Below are 25,077 nucleotides of genomic sequence, written 5' to 3' on the forward strand. Positions count from 1 at the left end.
AAGTGAAGTCCCAAAGAAACTGCGCTGTGTACTTTTCTGCTTGGTGTGACGAAGAGCGGACAGTCCAGAGGGACCGGAGAGGTGGGCCAGCCTGAGGTTAAGTGTAGTACACTGGGGGCAATTTAGCAAGTCTCCTTTATCAGGATTCTTCCGAGTTTCCCTTTGTCTTCAGAGATAAGGATGTTCCTGTCGTCCTGGAATGTGAAGGGCATCTCTCACCTGAGGGTTTTAGGATTGGGTTTGGGGAAGAAGGTCAACATGACCTTCTGATTTCTGCTGTCTTCTCAAAATCTTTTCTTCAGTTTATTCAACACCCAAGGTGGCATAATTGGGGATAGCATGTCTTGAACCACGTCACATACTTGCAAGCACCTGTTAAATCTTTCCCGTTACCCTGTGCATTCCGCTAGGGCAGAGACCGAGTTCTCACCCTTTGCAGCTAGCGCTGCGTGTCTTGCATGTACGGGGGCCTCAGTAAGTATTGGTCTCTACCTGAAGATTTTCCATCAGGAACTCCAGTGCCTCCTTGGCCTCCAAATTTATTACTCTTTAATTCGCTAATACAGGAAACATATAGGTATGTAACTCGACTATGTTAACAGCATCTTGCTACATAAGAGGGGCACATTCTTAGGCAAGTAAAATATACAACTTCTCTCGGCGCTGGAGAAAATTATTCAAATTGTATTCATCTTTCATTCCAATCAGTCAATTAGGGCACGTCCCTTGTCGGCGGATTCATAAGAAAAGTAACTATTCTCCAGCGAGTGTCCTCAGGTGACCTGTCTAGACGTGCCCGGGAAAAACAGTCCAACGCTCGCCTAACCCCCAAAGTAATGTCTGATGCGCGGGGCACGTGGCGCCGCCCACAAAACGCGCAGGACGGGGGAGCGGCGGGGCGGCGGGGCGCCGGGTGCAGGCTCTGGTGGGCCGCGCGGCCCCGGGACCGCGGCGAGGGCCAGGCCGCCGGGTCCGCCGGCCGGCAGGGGGCGCGCGCGCCCCGGGCCCCGCGCCGCCAGCCCTGCCGCGCTCGCTTGCCGCCCGGCCGCACATGTGTTTCTGTTTTGTGTTGTAGCATTTGTTCTGGAAGCTCGTATTTACATTTTAAGTGTATCTGGTGAGTGGGCTGGAGCCCTCGTCTGGGCCGGGGAGAAAAAAAAGCCCTTCGGTTCGTCTTTTAGCCTCTCCTCTTCCTTTTTCTCTCCGGTTTCTCATCACTCTGAGCAGGTAGGGGCTGAAAATGCAATCGACAGCGATCAGTTTGCGGGGTCTGGGAAAGTTTGTTTTTGCTTTTTTTTCTCCTCTTTTTTTTAAAAGAGGAGAAATGGTAAAAAAAAAAATGGGGAAGGGGGATGGGGGAATTGAATGAATAAAAAGGGGAAGGAAGGCGGATCCACGTGGTTTAATCGGAGACAGACAGAGATCCCATTGTTCAAAATCAATAAAAAAAAAAAAAAAGGGCAGACCGGGCTGAGGCGCGGGGACGCTGGGGAAGGTAGCGGCGGAGCCGGCCACTCGGCAGCCGGGGTCGCGGGACCGGCCGAGCCGCACGCTCGGGAGGGGCTGAGAGACGGGAGAGCTCCATTAAAGTTCTTGTTTTTCGTGTCTGCGAGCAGGTGTTTGGGGCTGGGGGCCAGCTTTATTCGCGCCGCCCCTCACTTCTCCGCGGGGGACAGCCCCCCCCCCCGGGGGGGATTCTGCTTCTTAGGGCCCGAGGTCGGAACCCGCTGGCTGGAGCAGAACTGGGGATTCAGGCGGGCGGTTAAGAGAAGTGCATTTGAGTGGACTTGGGGAGGGGGGCGCGGAGACAAAAGCAGCAGGTGGGGCAGCCGGGGAGGGGTAAGCTCCTTCACCCCCCAGGTGCCGAAGGGGGACCTCTGAAGTGCCCCGAGGCCTTCCGTAATGGAAACCTGGTGGACCAGAGATTCCCTTTTTCTCTCCCATTACTTTTCTGGGCACCGTGCTGCAATTAGGACGCGATGTGGGCAAAGCTAACTTGAGGATGGGCCTTGGGGGCCTCCCATTTATTTGTTCTTTCCTTGAGCGGATTGCAGTCGGGGACCTGGGCTCCCGTGCGGGATTCCCCGGAGGCGGCGCGATTTCCTCCGGGCTCGCCCCCTCTCCGCCCGCCCCGTGGCCGCCACTTCGGGGCGGGCAGGGGAGGAAGTGGAGGCCGCGGGCTCGGCTGGCTCCCCTCCCCCCGCGCGGTTTATAACCCGTCCATTGTGCGCCGCTGCCCCGTGTCTCCTCCAGCGCGACCATGCCCAGGAAGAAGGCGGCGGCGGCCTGGGAGGAGCCGAGCTCGGGCAACGGCACGGCCCGTGCGGGGCCCAGGAAGCGCGGCGGCCCGGCCGGCAGGAAGCGCGAGCGGCCGGAGCGCTGCAGCAGCAGCAGCGGCGGGGGCAGCAGCGGCGACGAGGACGGCCTGGAGCTCGACGGGGCCCCCGGCGGGGGAAAGCGCGCGGCGCGCCCCGCGGCGAACAAGGCCGGCGGCGCGGCGGCGGTCATCACCGAGCCCGAGCATACCAAGGAGCGCGTCGTGAGTGCGGGGCCGAGCCGGGGGGCGGCGGGCGAGGGCCGCGGCGCGTCACCGCGCGTCCCGGCCGGGGGCGGCGGGGCCGGCGCAGGCCGCGGGCTGAATCATCGCCGCCGCCGCCGCGCAACAAAAGGGCGCGGGCCGGGGCCTACCCGACCGCGCGGCCGCTGGCCGTTGGGGCGCGCGCCCCGGGCCCGCGGGGGCGGGGCGGCCGGAGCCCGCCCGCGGGGGTCAGGGCCCCGCCCCCGGCGCCGCGCCCGCGGACGCCCTCCGCCTCCCCGGCGCGCCGGCAAGGGGACTTCTGCGAGTTGTCTCCGGCCGCAGGCGCGCGCGGGGCGCGGAGGCGCGCGCCCTCGGCCGTCCCCGGGCCCCCGCGGCCGCCGCGCAGCCCGGGTGCTGCGGGGGGTGTCCCGTCGGCGCGCCCGGGGCGCGGCGATCCTCGCCGGGGCTTTGAGGTTCCCGCCGCCTCGGCTCCGGCGCTCCGGGGGGGCGGGGCCTGGTGGCCTCGGCGCATGCCCCGTGCGGCTCCGCGCGGTCTCGCGCCGCCGGGCCGGCGGGGGAGGCGGGCTCCGGGGCCCGGCGCGAGGGCGCATGCTCCGGAGAGCCCTCCCCCTCCCCGAAGTCGGGAACGGCCCCCCCCCCCCCGCCCACCCCCAGAGGTGTCTGAGCTTTGTTCACCGTTTGTGGTCGGAGGGCCCGGGCGCTCCGTGTGGGCTCTGCACAGGTTTCTCCCACACCTCCCGTGGCCTGAATAGGCTTTAATTTGCTCGTTAGAGTTGAATCTTCCAATCTTAGTTAAGGTTGTGACCAGTCCATATGCCTGCAAAACCTTGCAGAGCCAGAGATCTTAATCTGGTGTCAGGGGGACATGTGTTTAGGGAGAGGGCCAGCGCTTTCAGCAGATGCTCAGATAACTCCAAATAGTGTCAATTTGCACCTGGGGTATAGTCACGGTCTGGAGAGATCCTTTTCTCAGTTCCAACCAGCATGCTCTTCCCCAGGGAAGCTCAGGCAGTATTTAGATGGTTAACAACCGGGCCCTTCTGGGTCCACGTTATAGGTGAGGAAATTGGGGCACAGAGTCTGACGGCCCGGCCCAAGGTCACGTGGAGCTAGATTTCCACGGGGCTCAGGGTTTCCCTCCTGATGTCGTCCTGAACACCTCTGCAGATTGTTAGAGATGCTCTGTAAGCGCCATCCCATCGGAAGGGTCAGTGTGTCGGATGGTGGAGGAGGGTGGTGAAATGTGTCACCTGGGCTTGGAGACCAGCCCAGGGCAGCATGTTGAGAAAAGGAGCACGGGGACAAGCATGACCCTCTATGTGGGGCTCTGGACGTTTTCCCTCCAGGCCAGAGGGAGCGGAGCCGAAGGGCCAGCTGCTGCCCTGTCTTCACCAGCGCTTCCAGTGGAAACAGTGGGCGTTTCAGAGCAGTGAGTTCAGTTATCGTGAAGTAGGGGATTCTTACCCTGCTGCTGAGACTGACCCCAGGAGGCAGTCATGGGGAGAGTGTGTGCAGTGAGCTGGCCAGCACCCAGTCCTCAGCTCAGGGCAGGCAAGAGACTGAGGGTCCGATGAGGGATACTCCTCAGTGCTTCATAGCTCAGCCTTTAAGTTCCTTTTAGCATCAGCTGGTCCAAGGCCAGGGCCAGGCTGCCCCATTGCATTCCCAGTGCCTTGCCCTACGTGGGCACTGCCCCTCTCTTGGGTGTGTTCCTCGACTCCAGGGCAAGCACCTGGGAAGCAGTCCTGGGAATCCTGTCTGCTTCTGCAGGCCAGCGACTGTCCTCAGCTCGTTTCAGAAAGGCTTTTTACTGAGATTTTCGCAAGCCTCGCTGCCTTCCAGGGCTTTTGGAAAGAGGTTTGCATGAGGGCAGCTGCCAGGAGTTGTCTGAAGCCATGCTGCCTTCAGTTAACAAAGCTGCAGATGTTGGGTTTGTGAAAGATAAGCCCCCAATACTTGTATGGTTGAGCGGCAGAGTCGCCTTGAGGAGAAGCTGTGTGCATAAAACATCCGTAGGATTTCAGTCTCAGAAAATGCTCTCTCCAAGGGCCTCGGGTCTCTGTGGGGTGGTGTCAGATGCGCCTTCTCCAGTCCTGCAGTGTTGGTGCAGCCTGAATTCCCTGTGAACTTCACAGCCCTGTAGGTCAAGGGAGCAGCCTTGGCTGACTCCTGGGAGACAGCTGAGTGTCGCAGGCTGTCCAGGCCTTTGTAGTTCTTCCAGTGTTGGGTTGCTCTGGTTTTGTGGACCCTGAGACAACTCTGCCTCATCTGAAAGGACCCGATAAATGCAGCTGAGAGCTGAGCTTGGAGCCTGTCTTAGTTGATAGCCCACTAGGGAATTGTTGCTGGCCTTTCTCTGAATGGTCTTCCCTCTGCCGGGAGCGGCAGCTTTCTAAAGGGTTGTATGTTCACAGCTGACTCTCAGTCTTGTAAGCATGCTTCTTGCACTAGGGCAGTAAACATCGCGTTGGACCAGAAACCCCACTTTGTTGCTTGAAGAAGTTCAGTACGTGTGTCTGCCGTGGCCGTTCTTCCGCGGCCCGCAAAACTCCACCCATCCTGGTGGGAGACTGTTCTCCCAGCTTTTGTACCACGTCATCTGTAGGCACTGGCAGCATGGCTGCTGATGGCGTCTAAAAACCAGGCTCGGCCCCGCGGTGAAGGCCGGGACCCTCTGGGGCTCACAGCCCTGGCAGCCGTCCCTGGGGTGCCCTGCATGGAGCCCTCCCACGTCTGGGGTCTCCCGTGCGTGTGCAGGTTCAGCTGTGTGGCCGAGAGGGGCCGGGACTGTGATCTTTAAGGGATGTTAGAGGAGTTCCAGTCCTTGTATTTTTTATTTCATATCAGGTGGAGGGAAGAATGGAATTAATAGAGAAATAAGGATAGGCAGCCTACAGCAAAGAGTTAGGTAGATAGTACAACATTTCATGTGAAGGAATGAGGCCCATGGCATTAAAAACCCAGACGAGGTACCACTCACCCTCCTTCCAGGAACACTGTCACGGGAGGAGACACAGCTGACCAGTTCACCAAGGATTCTCACAGAGTACCTTGGGTTCCCCGAAGGCTTGGGGGGTTGTGTAAATGCTCAGCTGGCTCAGTGACCGCTCATGCAGGTGCTGGCATCTCCAGGTCACAGGAGACGCTTCTGCCCAGGGTGATAGCAGCTAGTTCTGGCGGACTGCAGGTGCTACAACGGCTGCCAGCACTGGTGACCCGTTAGTGTGCTGAGCGCACCGTGGTTTGGAGCGGTTTACCGGTCTCTGCCCACCTGTGGGGTCATGGTCAATTCCGGTCTCTTCTCTCCACTGTTCTGGCCTGATAGCTCATTCTGTGGTGCTTAGGTTCCTCCTGAGTCTCTGCTGGCCCTCCACACGTACCTGAGAAATGGTGGAGAGCAAGTTGGTAATGTAGGCAGAGACCCAGGGCTGCTCCACCCACGGGGATTTGACAGTCCCCGATGCTGTTGCTCTCCTGCAGTAGACCTGTAGAACGTTCCAGTCAGGCCTGCCAGTTAAACAGAGAAGGGGAGATAACCAGGGGAAACTTGGCTCCCGTTCAAGTAATCGGAGTCTGGGTGCTGCAGGGCAGACTACCCTGGTTAAGGCCACTCTCTGAATAACTGAAATGTGGCAAAGTGGCTCCGCAGCCCTGGCTGCCTCGCGGCCCTTTGTACACAGGCAGTCGGACCACCTGCCTCCAGCCCCTGCGCGCGGCCAGGCCAGTGAGCACGATGGGATTGGGGCGGGGGGGTGCCTGTGACGTCAGGTTTAGGTCACAGATCTCCCCAAGTGGAATCCATGGCCCCCCCCCTCAGCCCACACACGCTGGGCTGCCAGGACGCCTCGCCAGGGCAGTCAGCGTGTAGGGTTAGATGACTGGATTTGCAGCTGTTTGGTTTGTTTCTTCTCAGAGCCTTCCAAGAACACTTCTCTACACTGAAGGAAAACCCCTTCTTTGCCTTTAACGCCCTGGGACGGTGACGGTGTGGAGGGTGAGAGCAGGACAGGGAGTAACTGCTCACCTGGCCTGCAGGGGGCCGAGTGGAGGCTCCGAAGTGATTCTGGCAGACGTGGGTCTTAACGAGGGTACCGAGCCGGTCTCAGCGCGGATCCCACCTGGAACTGGACAGTAGCCTCTTGAAGCGGCACATGCTCCTGCGACAGTGGGCGCCTGGCCCTCAGGACGGAGGTGTGCTGGCCCGCAGCCCCCAGCTCTGGGCCAGGAGTGAGGACAGGCCCGCCCCGCCCGCCCTTCCTCCCTGCAGCGGAGCCCTGGGCCCGGGGAGCTGCTGCAGCCAGGAGCGCCCAGGGAGGATGGGGAAGGCGCCCGGGCCCCAGGGCTCCAGGGCCACGTGGGGCTCGCTGTGCTGGTGTCGGGAAGGTGCCGCCTTGGCCCCAGGGCCATGGCCCTAGCATGCTCCCTGCATAGCGCGGCAGGCCTCTTGCAGACACCTGTGTGGCAGTCTGCAGAGCCGAGAGGGCGAGCGTCATTTGGCTGCTTCGCAGTATTTAGCCAAAGATATCTTACAGAGAAGTCGAAGGATAACGCTGAGCCTGGGCTTGACTGATGAGCTGCTGGGAGCTCACCAGTTTCCACTTGGAAAGCGACGACTGTGCCAGGGCCCCCGTCCACTGCGCAGGCCTCTGGGGCAGGCGTTAATGCCGCACTATTACTATCGCCGTGTTTCATGCTGCCGTTGGACAGGTGCGGGAGGTCAGAGCAGCACTGCAAGCTAATTTTCCCCCCCTCTCTCTCTCTCTGTAGAAACTTGAAGGGTCTAAGTGCAAAGGGCAGCTTTTGATTTTTGGGGCAACCAACTGGGACTTGATTGGTCGAAAAGAAGTGCCTAAACAACAAGGTATGAGAAATGATGTCTAAAACTAGAAGATACTATCACTGATCGAGTGTTTCCCGTGTGCGTGTGTCCAGCGTGATTCTGGTGGCCACCCGCCAGGTAGGTACTGTTTACAGAGGCGCTCAGAGAGGCCGTGTGATTTGCCCAGGGCGACACAGTGATGGGACTGGGTTTGAACCCACGTCTTCAGCAGAACTCTCACTTGGGCACAACTCTGATTTTGGTAATTCTGTTGAGATAAAAATATAAATATTACCCTCAAATAAGCATTGATACTTTTTCCCCATTTTTCTTTCCATGTCACTTAGTTTCATTAAAATGGAGAGGCTGGTGCTGTGGAATGTCAAAGCGTCCTCAACATGGGTCACGTGTCAAATGTCAGATTTGATAGACATTTCAGAGGAGTTCATGTTTCTTTGCAAACTGCCAAATGGCTGCAGGAACGGTTTTGACAGAACAAGGAACAGTTTGGAGTTGGGAGAGTGGAGAGGTCCCGAGAAGTATCTTGGTCCCCAGATGGTTTCTGAAAGGCGGTGTCTTTCCTTGGGGGGAATACCAGCCCATCCAAGAGGAGTGAGGCTGGCACTTTGCCACCTCTTATGGCTCCTTGATTTCACTTGGAAAGATTCCCAAAGTACTTTCCAGCATTGCCCGGTGAACAAATATTTGCACACTGACACTCCCTGGGGCCTCTGGGCAGGCATTGGAGATCATCTCAGTCCATGAAAACAGCAGGCAGGGGCTTTGGTGGCTCAGGGTCCAGCTGAGTTAGAAATGGGCTTGAGCCACTTTCCTGTTGGGGCCAGCACCCAGCCTTCAGGACCCAGCTGTCTGGGCCCAAGCTGCCTGGTGGCTGGTGGCACCGGGCACCTTTCCCGGGGTGCGATAGCATCAGTCCCCCTGCCAGCTCCTGTGCAGGAGTTGCATTGTTTATTGAAGCTGCTCTTTAAATGAGAGGCCGTGTTTGCAACTAGAGACGCTCGGGACCCTGAGCAGGAAGTAGATTCCAGAGGGGAGCCCTTGGCGGAGCAGGGCAGCGTCTGGTCGAAGGACTAGTGCCCTGCTCGGCCTCTCTCTTAAGAGTGCCTTCTTGTGTTCTCCGAGGCCTACCTTTGCTTCCCAAACGTTTCTCCCTCCGAATGAAACGGAAAATCTGTTTAGTCTTTCCGTGCCTTTTGGCTGCCGTGACCTTGCCGATGGACATGAAGCGGGGGAGAGTTAGGGTCCCACCTGTGTCAGACCTCAAGGGGAGGAGGGTCCCGCCTGCCCCAGCTTGCCCACCTCTGCAAAGCGACCTTCCCTCCGGAGCCCATCTGCCCTTAGGTGCACATCGCTGGGCCTCACACAGGCAGCTGCTTCCTCCTCTCTCGAGACTGCACAGTGATGGCGTGCTCCCCCTGACTCGGCCTGGGCCCCGGGCTTTAGTGAGCTCCAGCCTGGCCCACTTGCCTGGACTGCTGCAGTGCCTTTCATTTAACTAGGCTTCCCCTCAAGCTTACTTGGGAGGCCCTGAGAATTCCTGCCACTCACCTCTCACAAACTGATGACATCTTGGCCTCTGACATCTGTGGAGCTCAGCCAGGGAAGATGCTCTGGCAAATCAGACCGTCTATCGACCATGAGGGGTCCATTTAGGGCCGTTGGGTCAGCCATGGTGCCTCCTGGCCCTGTGTGCTGCCCACAGACAGGGCGCGCAGCCCTCAGCACAGGCCTGAAGGCCGTGGTTTCTGACTTGCTTTTGCCCAGCCAGTTGCTGGGTCTTCTCTCACCCTGCAGTAGTGGGGCAGTGTTTTCAGGCGGAGAAGCCCAGGGGGTCCTGAGTCGTGCTGGGGAACTTCCCACTTCTGTGGGACACCCTGTGTAACTCCCCTGGAGAAGGAAACGGTGACCCACTGCCGTATTTCTTTACCACAAAGTCCCACGGATAGGAGCCTGGTGGGCTGCAGCCTACAGGGCCACAGAGCCAGACTGAGCACACACGCGCCGCAGGCGCTGAAAGCGAAAGGTGGCTGCAGCCGTGTCCGACTCCCTGCAGCCCCATGCACTGCAGCCTGCCCCGCCCCTCTGTCCATGGACTGTGCGCGCCCCGGGCCCCATGTGATTCTGAGAGGCTGCGCCTGCGCCCTCTGCTGGCGGGGCGCCTCAGCGTGGGGACTAACTGGGCGGGTAAACAGACGTCCCGCTGGAGCCAGGTGCTTGATGGCGAAGTTGACCTTTCAGTCAGCTCCTGCATCCCTGCCAGTCTGACACAGTTGGTTTGGCAGCAGCTGGTATTTCATGATGAAGGCAATGGCAACCCACTCCAGTGCTCTTGTCTGGAAAATCCCATGGGCGGAGGAGTCTGGTGGGCTGCAGTCCATGGGGTCGCTAAGAGTTGGACAGGACTGAGCAACTTCACTTTCACTTTTCATTTTCATGCATTGGAGAAGGAAATGGCAACCCACTCCAGTGTGATTGCTTGGAGAATCCCAGGGACGGGGGAGCCTGGTGGCCTGCTGTCTGTGGGGTCGCACCGAGTTGGACACGACTGAAGCGACTTAGCAGCAGCAGCATTTCATGAAAGTCACCACAGGCCTAGAAACGAGCTCGTTTTTCTGAGAACCTCCAGTTGAGAGAGTTAGGCCAGAGGTTGGCCACACCCTGTCCATTAATAAGGCGAAGTGGGGCTGTGAAGGGGGCCTCGCCTGGAGCAGCACGTGGGGAAGGCTGGGCGGGAAGCGGGGCGGCGCGGGCGAGGCCTCCCCAGCCCCCGGGAGGGCCCGGGGCCGCGGGGCAGCTGCTGGGCCGGCCCCAGCCCGGGGCTGCGGGAGCAGGGCGCTTGCCTGCCGTCCGCAGCAGCGTCCCCGCGGCCGCCCCGGAGCCCCCGGGCGGCTCTCCCCGGCCGTTGCCCTCGGGGGGGTCTGACGCGCGGCCCTTCCTCCCCACAGCTGCTTACCGCAACCTTGGCCAGAACCTGTGGGGGCCCCACAGGTATGGGTGCCTGTCGGGGGTCCGGGTGCGGACGGTGGTTTCGGGGTCGTGCGCCGCCCACAGCCTCCTCATCACCACGGAAGGGAAGCTGTGGAGCTGGGGTAAGTACCCGGGGTCGCGGTAACCCACGGAGCGGGGCGCGCCGGGGGGCTGGCGGCCTCCGTCCTCGGGGTGGGGGACCCTCAGCTGCCCCCGCTCCTGTGTGTCCTCTCTTCGCCACGCCCAGCCAGCCTGCCCCCAGGGCACGCCGCTGGTCTCTGCCCTCCTGCCTGGTTTCGAGCGGTTCGCCCCCGCTTTCTCGGCATCCTCTTTAAGCAGCCCTCTCCCGAACATTCCGACTGAACCTGCCGCTGTCTGAGATCGAGGGGCCTAGAACTGAATCCTATCTTATTTTAGGCTTGCGGTCCCCCCCAGCACCCAGCACAGTATGACGTAGACCTCTGTTCCTGCCACTTTAAATGCCACCAGCTTTCACATCCGCCACGCGGTGACACCAGCCCAAGTCTCTGCCCGGCTGTTCCGCAGTTTCTTACTCCGTTTGCCCAGTTAACTCTCCAGAAGTCATCTGCTTGCCCTGCTCCTGGACTCCCTGGCCTGGGTGCGGGGGAGCTGTCCCTGTCTCTGCGCCTCCCTCCCATTTCAGGGTCCCCTGCAGCGGGCTTCTGTGCCAAGAGCCCGATTCCTCTTGCAGATCCTTCGTGCAGGCTCTGGCTGAGGCTCTGTCTCGTCCACGCCCTCTGCTGGCTCCGAGACTCTTCTTTCCGCGGGGGGTGTTGGCATTGATCCTCACCCTTTGTTTCTGGCCCTTTGGCTAGCTTTGCGTCCATATGACTGCATTTTTATTTTGGGCTGTTTGAACCATTTTTTGCAATTTCATGAGCGGCTGTACCAAAGTCCAAATACATTAACATCTGTTGTCTTCCCTGCACTCTGCTAATTTTGTGATTCTGTTGAAAAAAAGCTAAGCAGTGTGTCTGGCCCAAATTTAAACTTTGGAGTTTCTTGGTGACACAATGGCACTGCCACGCTTTTCACTTTCTCCTGGTGGGCACCAAGCTCTGTCTCTCCCCCAGAACGTTCCTCCTGCTCACGGTCCCCAACGCTGGATGCAGCCTCCTGCGTCGGGGTCCCCAACTTCAGGTGTCTTTATTTCTCATCTTTCTGCTGAATTTCACTCATGTGTTTCTGAAAACGTCCCCTCTCTTGAACCTGTGGGCAGAGAACGATTGAAAAAGCTGTGCCCCAGAACCAAGATGTGTCCGATGAGCAGACTCGTCACTGTGGGGCAAGGCAGGGCCGGGGGGACGAGCTACAGGGGGTGTCCCGAGTCCACGGTGAGGCCCGGGAGCATTAGTGCAGGGGCCCGGAACTCACGGGGTCTGCATGTGCCAGCCACCTGGGCCCCTCATGTTTGCAGAGGAATCGTGCCCCAGCTTGTTCTTGCCTTTCACAGTGAACTTGGGCAGTTTCCACTTGACGCTGGTGTCCCTCTATCCCCCTGGAGCACTGTAATCAGAGCCTGAGGATGGTTTTCCTCTTGTAATGGCAACCAGTCACCTCTTCCTGAGCCCTGTCCAGGCCAGCTGGGGCTCACCATTGTGGCTTTCCTCGTCCCCTTTCATGACTGCAAGGTCAAAGTTCATTGTTGGGGAAGGATATGGAAACCTCCCATGGTTTCCAAATTGCCTGGCTTTCTGGTCCCATAAAATCTCCCAAAATGTTTATTTACAAGTGTGGTTCTTAGACCTGGGAGAGGCCCACCGAGCGGTTTAGATTTGAAACTACTGTGACCTGAGTTGAAAGCTTAGGTAAGATGAAGGGCAGGCCAGCCTTCTGGCCCACCCAGCCCTCCATGTTTGCTTGGAGCTAAAAGGCTCTGTTAGGGGGTGGGTGTGGGTGTCATGCTCAGTCATGGGTGACTGTGACCCCAGGGACTGCAGCCCGCCAGGTTCTTCTGTCCATGGGATTTTAAAGGCAGGAATACTGGAGTGGGTTGCTATGCCCTCCTCCAGGGAATCTTCCCGACCCAGGGTTCAATCCTGTATCTCCTGAATTAGCAGGCGGGTTCTTTACCACTGTGCCACCTGGGAAGCCCTGGGGGGCTGTGCAGTGCAGGGGGCCGGGCAGGGCTCAGCCTCCTGGAGCCTTCCTGCCCCGATTCCATGCCAGCACAGCCCAGAGGTGGAGGGGGCCCGTGTCCAGGGAGAGCCTGTGTTCAGAGCTCTGTGTTCTGGCCTTGGGCCATCGCTGGGGTTCACATGGCTAAGGGTCCTGTGAAGGCTGACCGGCAGGAGGTAGGGTTGGAGAGAAGTGCAAGGTCTATGGTAGACGCCCAGAGCACTGCGGGAGTCAGACTCCTGCGAGGCAGGTGTTACTGTCTTAAAATACCTCAGAGTGGAGCGGATGAGGGGATTGGCGTCTGGCAGGAACGGGGAGAAGTGAGAGCTGTGAGTTTCCATGAGCTCGTCCGCTCGTGTGTGACGTCCTGGCTGAACCTGCTTTGTACCATTTCCCTGGAGGACAGAGCTGACGAAAATGCCAGGATGGGTCCCAGCCCTGCCCCAGAAAAGAGGGTCAGAGCAGGTGAGGTGGTGGCTGGCGGCTGCCCGCAAAAGGGACTCTAGGGACGGCTCTGCACATCTTACCTGGCCCCCCAACTCTCCCCGGCGGCCTTGAAAGGCTGGCATCGCCTGCAGCGCCGGGCTTGCTGTTGCCCGCCTCTCAGCTGCGGGTTTGGGGGGCGCCTCTTGGGAGACCCCGACTCGCCCTGTGGCTGCCCTGGCCGCCCTGTCCCTCCTTCCCGCTGTACCTGCCCTGCTCCTGACCCACAGGGCGAAATGAGAAGGGGCAGCTGGGCCACGGCGACACCAAGAGAGTTGAAGCCCCCAGACTCATCGAGGGGCTCAGCCACGAGGTGATTGTGTCTGCGGCGTGTGGGAGGAACCACACCTTGGCCTTGACGGGTAAGGAAGGGCCACTTCCCTCCAAATGGGGTCAGAGGCCAAATAATCCAGCTGGGTTGGGGGTGGAGCTGCCCCCGTGACTCATGGTCACAATCATAAAGATGCCCAGGGAGCCTGGTGGGCAGCTTCTCAAGGCATCGTGAGCCACACCCACGGGTGTCAGTGGCCAAAGTTATGGGGGGGGGGGGGTCTAGTGCCGGGCAGTGGCTCTGCTCTGAGGTGTCCACCCTACCCCCTTGTGGAAAATTGCCTCACTTGCGTTCTTCCTGGCAAAGGAGCTGTTTTTCTGATTTTCCAGCCTTTGATTCTGAGTCTCGTTCAGGGTCCTCAGCGTTGTTTTCCCTTTGCTAACGATGTCGTTTTCTCCTTCCAGAAACGGGCTCTGTGTTTGCCTTTGGAGAGAACAAGATGGGGCAACTGGGCCTCGGCAACCAGACCGACGCGGTGCCCAGCCCCGCGCAGGTGCGGCCCGCGCCCCCTTGGGGCCTCTGCTCCTCTCTGTTTCGGGGCTGGGTTTTCTGGGGGGTCAGGCATCTCTCCCCCTCGTTTGAGTTGCTGGCTCCTTTCTAAAAGCAGGGTCTCAATGCTTTGAGTGGATCAGGTTTAACAGACAGCCACAGTTGAAGAACGTCCTAGAAACAGGTTTTTATTCCGACTGGAAATAATCTGTTCCAGAGGCCTGTGTGAAGCCTGTTCTGTTCTGCAGTGAGAATTGTTCCATGGATGTGATTTGTCTTTGTCTGAAAATACTTTTTGAGTTTTGACCTCGTAACGAGTGACTTGCCAGGTGCTCAGCACACAAATAGGTTAGGTCATCTCTTGTTCCTGAAAAACTCTGGAGTCAGCTGGGGGCTGGGATTTATACCTAAATATTGAACTTCTGCCATAAGGCAGCAGGAGGCTCGTGAGTGTCTTTTAGGGGAGGGACTCTGACGTCGTAGTCTGAAAAAGAGACCTTGGACAAATACACCTGTCGTTTGGAGGATTTTTGAAATGTTGTTTTGTCAGCCATTTGCTCTGCAGTGGGATGAGACTGTTTCAGAGTGAGCCAGGCCGGGTCAGAGCCCGAGGCTCAGCGACCCCTCCCAGTCTCATTGCCTTTTCCCCTGATTTCCTGCAGTGCTGACACTGCTCGCCCCCCGGCTTCTCCAGTCTGGCTTCCCCAGGCTGATTAGTTTGCAATAGAGAATCTTAAGCGCTTTCTCAGATTTGTGTCCAAACCCCATGTTAAATTACTCAGGGCCTTTGCTGTCTTCTACCTCCTAATTTCAGACCATTATATTTTCTATTCACACCTTCAATTAAGGCTAATTAGCCAGCAGCTCTTAAAGTAGTAAAAGAACATAAACCAGTTCATTTTACTGGTTAGCAGGAATGCTTATGAAAGCTTTTCCTTTTAAAGTCGCCCGACATCCGAGGTAGTGACGAGAGGGAAATGTGGGGGCTGAATGGGATTCTGGTTTGTTTCCTTGGACCCTCTTGCCCACAGCCCCAGTCAGTTGAATTCAGTGTTCACTGGGCACTAGAATGTGTGAGGCCCCCCGTTTTGAGAGTTAGAGAGACCCAGGGACATGATTTGCGTATCTGGAACTGATTCTGTACTGGGCGGTGGTTCTTTACATATGTGCAAAGCCTTTGCCTTCAGCATTGTTGAGTCCATTAGAAATCCTTAGTAGCCTAGTAATTGTTTCACACCAACCTGTGGAGACTTTATCAATCTTTAAAAAAAAAAATGTCTGAAAGTCTGCTGTCTTTTCTTTTCAGATAATGTACAACGGCCAGCCAATTACCAAAATGGCCTGTGGGGCGGAATTCAGTATGATAATGGACTGCAAAGGGAACCTCTATTCCTTCGGGTGCCCTGAATACGGTCAGCTGGGTACGCAAGCCCATTTTTAAAAAGCTCTGTGATATAACTGTATGTTTAAAACCAGCAGTCAGTGTGGGGCTGCACACACGTGCTAGAAATGTGGGTAATTGATCGCAGATAATGGCCTTGATCCATTAACTGGATGTCCCATTTGTGACCAGCATGTCGTAACTCACGGGGCTGTGGAGTCCGACAGGGACTTGCCTTAATGAAAGTCAGGGCGTGAGTCTGTCAAAGGGTTTTTTTCTCATTTGGGAATTCATTTTTATATAAAATGATTTCAAGGTTTTTTTTCTTTACCAATTTTTAATCAAACCTATGTTCATTCACTTTCGTGTTTAAAGACTGGCCTTTATCAAAAGTGAGGAAATTATACAAGAGTAAGGTGGTTTTGAACACCCTGGCCTGGCCACTGTTTCAGGCATACGGAAGAGCCAAAATCATTTGAAAGCAGGATCCCCTTCCGGATTTTCAGCCCTAAACAGAACGGGTGAAACTGACTTACATTTCACTGAGTAGAAAAGTCAGACTCAGAAGGAACCGGCAGTGAGTGGAGGGACTCCTTTTGGAAGAGTCCTGCTTTTCCAAGGTCTCCGTTTTCCCTCCCCGCGTCTCCCAGCCCCTGGCGGCGCGGCGCGGGCGCCCCCTGCTGGCCACGTGGCCGCTGGCGCGCGGGCTCCTCGGCGCCCGGCCGGGCTCCGCGGCATTCGGGCGCGGGGCTGGGAGGCGGTATAAATAGACGCAGGGAACAGCGCCTTTGTGAGACTAAATATACCTTAGTCAGAAGTGAGTGAGCAGGAACAGCCCCGTGCACACGCCTCTTGGTTGCCAGGGAGTTGCCAGAGCCTGCCGGAGAAACCGTCTCCGTGGCGTGGGCGCCGGCGCCGGCCGGCGAAGCGCCGGAAGTGAGCCCCGGCCTGCTTCCGGAAACGCCGCGGGGCGCCGGAAGTGAGCCCCGGCCTGCCTCCGGAAACGCCACGGGGCGCCGGAAGTGAGCCCCGGCCTGCTTCCGGAAACGCCGCGGGGGCAGCCCGCTCTTCCTGCCTCTTCAGGCGACCGGCGGGTAGGTGCTCTGTCCGGGACATGCGGCGCCCTTGGCGACGGCGACGCGGCTGATGTTGAGTGAGCAACTCCCGGGCGCCCGTCCCCGCTGCGGCGGGATGCCTAGACGCCCGGGCTTGTTAGGCTCGCCGAAACGGGCTCCGGGGGACTGGCCTCGGCTGTGTCTGTGGAGCCCGTTAGTCTTAACTCCGCAGCTTGTTGGAGAACCCGCCCTCGGTCCCGTTGTCTGCACCCAGGGTGGTCTCGGGGAATTAGAGCTTGAGCTGTGAGCTGTGCACGCGCCCCCGCGACAGTTTCCGGGTCAGCGCAGCAGAGACAGCAGCGCGCCTGGTTCCGACAGCCGCTGTAGTATGTTGGGTCGCTGGGACGGGTTGGCCTTTCTGGCCCGTGGAGGGCCCTCGGAGGCCCCGACGTGGGCACGGAGCAGTTCAGCCTATGGGTATGAGAGCCTCCCGCGTGTCTGGCCCCAGCCCAGCCTTAGCCGCGCAGACGCAGGGGTTTTACAAAACTCCCTGTTAGGGATCGTGCCCTTGGGTGTTTCTTATTCTGATTTCTGTTCATTTTTTAAAGTAACTGCTTTCAACCCACAATATCAATTCCATACCCTGGATATGCCTCAGATAGGAGGATGCTACCTTGGCCGACCAAAGTCCCCGTGAGGCCCGGCTAGACTGGACAGGTGCCCTGCGCCCTGGTCCCTGCTGACTGACGGCTACCTCTGGTCACTGCAGGTCACAACTCGGACGGCAAGTTTATTGCCCGGGCGCAGCGGATAGAGTATGACTGCGAGCTAGTGCCCCGGCGCGTAGCCATCTTCATCGAGAAGACAAAAGACGGCCAGATCTTGCCTGTCCCGAATGTGGTGGTGCGGGACGTGGCCTGTGGCGCTAACCACACGGTAAGGCTTCAGTGTTTCTCACCTCAGTGGAGACCCTGGGCTTTGCAAAGCAGAAAACAGCCCCTGGCCGCCTGGAGGGCTTCACACCGTCAGATGTCTGGGGGCGTCATTTTCACCTGCCAGCTTCCGCATGGCGTTCACAGACGGGGCTGAGTGAGCAGACTTTGGGTTGGGGTCATACAGGAAGAGTTTTCTATCTTTTGTGTCATGTCTTTCCAGGTTGATGGTATCTTAGGGCGTTGAATGGATTCAGTCACTGAGGGTGTTTCCTTAAAGGTCGATTTAGATCAAGGCGATGAACTTCTGCATGCGTGTTTTTCTACCTCAGTTGCCTTCCTGTGGCTATTCTGCCTGAGACTCGGGTCTCATCTCCCTTGTCCTGCCGAGAGTTCAGAGACGGGCTAGTCTGTTCACGGGCAACTGGCAGTGTGACCTCAGGACTGGGCAACTTCGGTCCCTTCTGGTCCAACGGCTGCTTCTCTCATACAGTGTAGTCAGGAGAAATAGATCTTACTCACTCAGGCCTCTGACCTCAAATCATGTTTATAGGTTCTACATTTACACGATTCAAACACCAGACATCAAGGAGACTGGAGAGAGGAAGATGGGTTTTTTAATTGAAGTATAGTTGGCCTATCACGTTGTGCCTGTTTATGCTTTGCAGCAGCGGGATTCGGTTATCTGTGTCCTTGGGCCCTTTTCCACATTCTTTTCCATTACGGTTTGCTACAGGACAGTGGCTGCTGGCCCCTGTGCTACAGTGCGGCCTTTTCTGTCGTCTCCTTGTTGTGTGTCTGCCAATCCCAGGCTTGGAATTTATTCCCCTGCCCCCACCGTCCCCACTTCCCCTTTGGTCACCGTGAGTTGGTTTTCTTGCTCTGTGAGTCTTTCTGTTTCATAAACAAGTTCAATTTTGTTGTATTCTGGATAAGTGATGCCCTGTGGTCTTTCTTTTTATGACTTCATTTCACTTCGAATGATCATCTCCAGGTCCCTCCATGTAGCTGCAGATGACGTTATTTTGATGGCTGAGTAGTAGTTCATTGTGTATGTATCCCCCTCTTTTTTTTTTCAGAAGAGGAATTGGTATTTTAATTAAAAAGACTCTTTTTTAACTTGTTTAAACTCACACTGGAGTGTAGCCGATTAACAGTGTTAGGTTCATTTCCGGTGCATTCTCCCCTAAACTCCCCTCCCTTCCAGGCTGCTACATAAACACCTGGTTTATCCGTTCATCTTCCTTGTTTATCCATTCAACTTCCATGTCTTGCCTGTTGTAAAGAATGCTACCGTGAACACCGGGGTGGATATAAAGACGGGTTTAAATTGTTGACTTGTCACCACGTGCGCTGCGCCTGTGACCAAGTGGAGGTCAGCTGTGTGAAGGAGAATGCGAGGTGGGCAGGGCTCTTCCTCCGGACTCTGTCTGCAGTTGAGTCAGGGCTGAAAGAGGAAGTGGAGTGCAGTGGCCTGCCCTAGAGACATCGCTGTAATGGGGGAAAGGGGAAGACTTAAAACCCGAACAGCCATGTCTTAGGAATGGCCGGGGAAGCAGCAGGCATCCTGGCTGTGCTGCACCTGCTGCAGGCCCCTCCCCCGTCCGCGGCAGGCAGAGGTCGCCTCGGTGTGCCTGCCCTTTGCCCTCAGCTGCGGCCGCAGACTCGCAGAGCAGCAGCCCCCTGCGCGTCCCGCCCCAGCGCAGTGCTCTCTCCCTCCAGCTGGTCCTGGACTCCCAGAAGCGGGTCTTCTCCTGGGGCTTCGGCGGCTACGGCCGGCTGGGCCACGCCGAGCAGAAGGACGAGATGGTCCCCCGCCTGGTGAAGCTGTTCGACTTCCCGGGGCGCGGGGCGTCCCAGATCTACGCCGGCTACACCTGCTCCTTCGCTGTCAGTGAAGTAGGTCAGTGACCATTCCTTGTCTGGGCCTTGCGAGGAAGGCGCCCAGAGTCCCAGTTTTCCTGCCTGGCTGCGTGCTCCACTGGGGAGGCCCGTGGCCTCTGCCGTGGTGGAGACCAGGGACCTGATTTCATCAACCGCCCAGGCCCTGGCCAGAACTCTCTGTTGCCCCTCAGGCCTCGCAGGTCCCCTTCCTCCCCTCCTCTCCTTGGATGCTGCTGAGATGAGGAGTCATTCAGCCCCTGAGAGACGGTGACAGTGGGGGCGTGTTTCTCTTTCCCAGGTGGTCTGTTTTTCTGGGGGGCCACCAACACGTCCCGGGAGTCCACCATGTACCCGAAGGCCGTGCAGGACCTCTGTGGCTGGAGAATCCGGAGCCTAGCTTGTGGGTACGTGACAGTGTCTCCCGTAAGCGGGACGTCTGCCCCTGCCCTGGGCGTGGTGGACACGCCTAGATGGTGCCCTGTCCCTCGAGGGCTCCACTCTTCATTGGGGTGTCAGGTGCCCCGAATTCCAGAGTCTGGAGGGGAGGGACTCTGCTCAGAGCAGGGGGCGTTGGGAGGTCCTTGGACAGGTGGCTGCATTTCCTGCTGCTGCAGAAAGTCACTGAGGGTTTCACTCTTCAAAGATGGTGTGCTCTACCCACGTTGCAGGCTCACAACCCTGTTTAGTTGGGACATATTAAGTTACCGTGATAGAGTGGGAATGAGAAAGTGACTTTAAGTCAGTGGTGGTCTTTTTATTTTGAGGGTACTTGTTGAGCTATGTAGAACTTCTCGGGGAGGAGTTTGGTGATGTCCGTTACCTGCTGGGTTTGGGGGAGGTGGCTCTGTAGTGCTTGGGTTCCTGTGGCTCTGATCTGAAGCCTGTGGCCCCGCCCAGGTTCCTGTCCGGCAGGCTCCACCCCTTTGGAGGGAGCTCTTCGTCCTGGTTTGGTGTCTCTTCCTTTTCCCACTGTGTTTGTTCCTCTTAAAGGGACCGCCTGCCCCAAGGGCCCGAGAGCCGAGGGTGGGCACGGGCTGGGGAGATGGGGGCCCGTGTTTCCGGGCGCAGAGGGCCTCTCCTGTCTCGTCTGCTCCGCACAGTGGGCTTCAGGAGGCGCTCCTGGCCCCATGCTGTGCTGTCGCAGATGGAGGCTTAGTGGGGCCAGCTTGGTTTTATGCTGGTAGGTTCGCGCCTTGCAGGGAGCCCACGAAAGTGCCTGGGGTTGCTGGGTGGTGGGGTGCAGGGCTGGACTGCTGGACGCCTGGCTGACAGCTGCTGCCCATTTGCAGGAAGAGCAGCATCATCGTGGCTGCGGACGAGAGCACGATCAGCTGGGGCCCCTCACCGACCTTCGGGGAGCTGGTAAGCTGGTCCCTGCCGGGTGGGCAGAGCCCTGCTTGGGCTCCTGAGTCACGCAGAAAGGAGGAGTGCGCGCGTGCGCGTCTGTGTTCTTGGTGCACACAGCCCTGCAGCGTCGCTTCAGCTTTCAAAGATGAGGCGGTTTTTTGAAAGTCCTCTCTGGCCACATTGTTAGTGGAAACTGGGAAGTTCCAGGTTCTGTTTCCCCTCACGCTGTGTAAACGGTAATTGTGGGATGACGCGACAGGAGGGAGGGTGGTTGCTCTTCGCTCTCCCCAGGAGGGTTTCAAGCTACAGGATCAGCGTGCCCTCCTAAACCGTGGGGCCAGCAATGACCATGTATCCGGTCTTCCTGGTTTCCAGCCTCCGAGGTCATTTGGGGACATTGTTCTCTCATTTTTCCCAATAAGTTTGTCTGTGTTCTGCTTTTAATCTCAGTTACTGGACTGATTAACCTTCCCCACACACTTGGCCTTCTCACCCAAAGCTTCTGGGTGTGGTGAGTTCTTAACTTTCAATGTCTTCATCAAGAACAGCTGGGCTGGGGCTCACCCTGATGCCCGCCCGTTCTCGTTGCGGTTTGGTCGTCAGACTGGCTCTAGTGTTTCCTTCTGGGAACGAGGCCTGTTTCCTGTCCCTTGTCATGGGTGTGGGGTGCTGGGGTGCTTCTCGACCCCTGTGCCGTCTCAAGGGCTGGTGGCTCTGAACATGCCTTTTCCTCGGGGCTGTGCAGTGGAACCTTGAAAGAGATGAGAACCTGGCCGTCTTTACGGGCCGTTCTGAGAGAAGATGTCCCTAGCATCTGTCAGAAACAGACTCTGAGTGTTGATTTGGAGGCTTGGAGAGAACAAGGTGGACTTTGGGTCCCCCTCTCAGAGTTGCGGAGCCCGTGAGGCCCTTGGCTGGCAGCAGAGGAAGCTGGCCCCCGTGGGGGCCCTTGTTTGAGCTGGGCTGGAAGGCCTTCACACCGTAGCACGTGCTGTGCGCCCCTGCACCCCTATCCCCAGGCTGGGCTGTGCCTCCGTGCCGTGTCCTGGAGTCCCTGCTGATTGTGGACACAGGTGGGGACGGGGACAGCCAGCACACGTGGCCTGGGGCCCTGAGGGCTGAGGCCGCCTTTCCCCTGTTCGCCGTGCTGCCATCTGCCTGGGGACTCTCCCCAGAAGGCAGCAGAAACCCTTCAGCTCACGTTTTTAGCACCTTGGTCCCAGGGTTAGGACAGGGCACCTGCTGGCGCCTGGGGGTGCCTGTTGCTGCCCAGGCCTGGCCTCGGGTCTGAGATGGCGGGGCTCAGCCACAGAGGCCCTGGGTCCGTGGGAGGCCCAGGCAGGCTGCCCTGGTGCCGGCTTTCCAGCTGGTGTTCGTGAGCATCCCTATTCACCTCACCAGGGCTACGGGGACCACAAGCCAAAGTCTTCCACGGCAGCTCAGGAGGTGAAGACGCTCGACGGCATCTTTACGGAGCAAGTGAGTGGGGAGCCCTGGGGAGCAGGGAGAGGAGGTGGGCTGGGCCGCACTCGTCTGCCTTTGCCCTCTGCACGCTGCCTGGTCTCGACTGCCGCCTCCCTGTGCCCCACTCCGGGGCTTTCTGGTGGGTGGCCAGGCCAGCACGGAGGCGAGCCGCACGCACCCTGAGGGCCGCCAGCCACGGCCCAGCCGCAGCCAGTGTGCTCCGGTGCGGGGCCTGCTCCTGTCTGCGTCTCGCCTTCCCCTGAGGCTGTGGGGCAGGTGGTGGGGTGAGGCCCCTGCAACTGGCCCTTCGGGCGCCAGCCCTTGTTGCTGAGGCGCGGGGTGCTTGCCCTTCCCACGAGGCAGGGCTGTGGCTCAGAGAGGCAGAGGGAGCCGCTGGCTCCTGCCGGCCATTGCTGTCCAGGCCTGCTGGGGCCCCAGATGGTTGGCGGCGGGCTCACCGACACTGGGGGTCCTCAGTCAGGGCCTTTTTGAGCTTTCCAGGGCGCTTCCGCTTCGACCTCTGTGCTGACCCCTGGCCAGCCTAGCTTCCCAGCGTCCCACGGTCAGCCTTGGGCTTGTCAGCCCCAAACTCAGTGCCTGGCTGATGCGCCCTTGCCCACCCGGTGCCCGTGTCCCCTAGGTGGCCATGGGTTACTCACACTCCTTGGTGATTGCAAGAGACGAAAGTGAGGCGGAGAAGGAGAAGATCAGGAAACTGCCAGAGTACAACCCGCGGACCCTTTGACGCCCCGGAGCCCCCGCTCCACACCTCTCGCGGCAGCTGTCACGGCCTCTCCACTGGGACGGGAAGTCAGCGAGGCGCTTCAGAAGCGAAAGTTGACCGAAGGTGCGCTTCTGTCAGACTCCCTGAGGCTCCGTTTTATAAGTGATTCAACGCCAACTACCTTTTCTCTGTGCTTTCCAAAGTGGGTATTTTTTTTCCCCCTCCTTGATGTTTAATTAAAATATTTGCTCATAGTTGACTTACCATTCCTACGAAAGAGGCAGAAACTTTGAGCAATCTAGGCTTTTTTTTTAGGTTCCCCATCCCCCGCCCCGTACACTTCTCAAAAACACCCCTTTCCATTGTGGTGAGCATTGTGAGCCCGGCGGGTGCCGCCTGGGACAGGTCTCTATGTGCTCGAAAAACACATCACTCGTGGGAGCAGCAGTACCGTTCCCGCTGGTCCCCGCGTGCTCAGCAGCACCCGGCCTGCCGCCTTCTCGCTTTTCCTTTTGACCGGCCGCGTGCGCTCTGCCCCTCCCCCTGGCTGCCTGTAAGCCCCGTTGCCTTCTGGCTGTGACGTTAATAGAACCTGCCGTTGCCCCGGTGGGGGCTCGTGGAGCTGTGTTTAGCCATTCATATCTACTTTAGCTGTCAAGTCCAAATGGAAACCAGGCGATCACGGAACCAGTGGGGACTTGGGGGTGGACGGACGTGGTTCCAGATGCGGTTCGAAGGCTCCCGTGAGTTGGGGCCGCCTCGCCAGCACCTGCTGTCGGAGGCCGGCCAGCAGGACGGTGTGTCTGGAGTCCCTGCGCAGGAGGCTCGTCCTCTCTGTCCCGGCCTTCATCGCCTGCGTGTTTCTGTTTTTATCCCGAGCCCCTGGCTGGATCCTGCTGCAACAGCCCAGTCTGTTTCTGAGGCCTGGGTTCTTGTTCCACAAACCCAACTCTCTAGCCACATTTGCTTGGCTGTGCTACCAAATAGATGGGACGGTGGAAGAAGTCCCCTTCCCCGAGTCAGCGCAGAGGCTGCGACCGGCTCCCCGCAAGTGCCCTGCGCACCAGCATGTCCCTGGCGCTGCCTGAGTTACGAGGTGCCTTTCCCGGAACCCCTCTTGCTCGGACCCGAGAGAGGCGGAGGCCCTGGCCAGGTCCGTGGTCTCTAGAGGGTCTGGACTGGTTTGGGTGCTTTACAATAGCCGTGTGGGTCAGTGGTGCTTGTGGGGAGACGGGGGAGAGGTGCAGTGTGAGGCTGGGCGGGAGGGAAAGGTCAGTATTTCTCTTTTTTATTATTATTCTTGCTTCGCTTTTGTTACCGTTTTTGTCTCGATGTTAAAATGCCAAAAATGACTAGCCGTTGGTTTTCCTCTCCTCGCCCCTCCTGCCCTGCCTCTCCTGACGGCGGCTCCCTCCTCCACAGGGATGTGGCAGCGCCTGTCCTGGCCAGCCCCGAGGCCTCGCGGCAGGAGGCCAGCCTGCATCTGTGCTAAGGTTTAGTCTGACTTCACGCTCGTCTCTGCTGTCTGTGTTTATAGTCCAGGGGAGAAGCTTCTGCAACTCCAGAGCTTCTGCTAAACTAACCTGATTTGTCCAAATCACCCTCTAACCACCATCTCTGACTCAAGCTTCCCCGCGTAGAGCCCCTTGGTTTCCCCCAACAGAGCTCTTCCTGAAGCGGGCCTGGCGCCCACGCTCCTGGACCGTGTGCGGCTCCCTGGGGCTGTGCGCCCACCCAGGTCCTGGCCCACGCCGGGGGCTGGAGCAGGAAAGGGATGTCCCCTCCACGTGAGGCTGCCCTCTTCTCTCCCAGTCACTGCTTGGAGCTCAGAATTGTAAAATGAACTTCTAACCGGGAAAACCCTTTAGAACAGGGAACTGGGAGACAGCTCGGCCCGGGGTGTGGCTGTGGCCCCAGACCCGTCTCCCAGCTCTGGAAGGAGGCTGGACGAGGAGCCTGGGCGTGAGGGGAGAGCCCAGGGGGAGGTGGTGGTTGAAGGTGCCTGGTTTAGTGCTCTAATTGTCCTTTTTTATATATATATTTCTTGGAGTAAACATTTTAAATAAACGGCGTCGTCGTTTGCTCTGTTTCGGCTCCTGCATTTCTCTCTTAGTGGAACAAGGGGGGAAGGACACAGAAGTGCTTCCCAGCGTGCCTCTCCGCAGCCCCAACTCCGGGCCCCCCAGAGCCCTGGGCTTCAGCGTGTAGGTTTTAGCCCTGTGTGGGTGGGGAGGTGGGTGAAGCCCCCTGCTGTCCCTGGAGGCTTGCGACCCTCAGGGAGGCTTCAGAGCCCCATTGGCCCAACTCAGCTGGCTAAGATTGAGGCAGGGAAAGCGTCCTCGCCCCGCCCACCTCCCCCGCCCTTCATAGGGAGCCCTGCTGATCCCCACCTGGCAGTGTGGCGAGCTGTCCACCAGGGGGCACCTCGCGAACTCTGTTCCGCCCGAGTTGACAGCTTCTCCAGGCCATCTGCCTTGCAACACCTTCCCTGTGAGGCCTCTG

The 25,077-nt window shown here is 58.4% G+C and overlaps 1 protein-coding gene across 3 annotated transcripts; it reads left to right on the forward strand.

Annotated features, from left to right (window-relative positions):
* Positions 1–985: 985 nt before the first annotated feature.
* On the forward strand, positions 986–24,662 carry RCC2 (regulator of chromosome condensation 2). 3 transcript variants are annotated; one of them, XR_011254145.1, is made up of 14 exons: positions 986–1,227; positions 2,254–2,539; positions 7,307–7,400; positions 10,325–10,468; positions 13,199–13,330; positions 13,704–13,792; positions 15,095–15,209; positions 16,994–17,160; positions 18,879–19,059; positions 19,339–19,444; positions 20,330–20,402; positions 21,789–21,866; positions 22,492–23,728; positions 23,998–24,662. XR_011254145.1 is itself a non-coding variant. In XM_069575154.1 (13 exons), exons 2-13 carry the CDS (start codon positions 2,261–2,263, stop codon positions 22,594–22,596), a joined length of 1,563 nt encoding a protein of 520 aa, XP_069431255.1. In that variant the 5' UTR covers positions 986–1,227; positions 2,254–2,260; the 3' UTR covers positions 22,597–24,662. The 3 variants fall into 3 exon arrangements, 2 of the variants coding, with proteins under 2 accessions (XP_069431255.1, XP_069431256.1); XM_069575154.1 differs by having other exon boundaries at positions 22,492–24,662; XM_069575155.1 differs by having other exon boundaries at positions 1,008–1,117; positions 22,492–24,662.
* Positions 24,663–25,077: the final 415 nt, after the last annotated feature.

The sequence above is a fragment of the Ovis canadensis genome, chromosome 2 (genome assembly GCF_042477335.2).
Source record: "Ovis canadensis isolate MfBH-ARS-UI-01 breed Bighorn chromosome 2, ARS-UI_OviCan_v2, whole genome shotgun sequence".
Taxonomy (NCBI): Eukaryota; Metazoa; Chordata; class Mammalia; order Artiodactyla; family Bovidae; genus Ovis; species Ovis canadensis.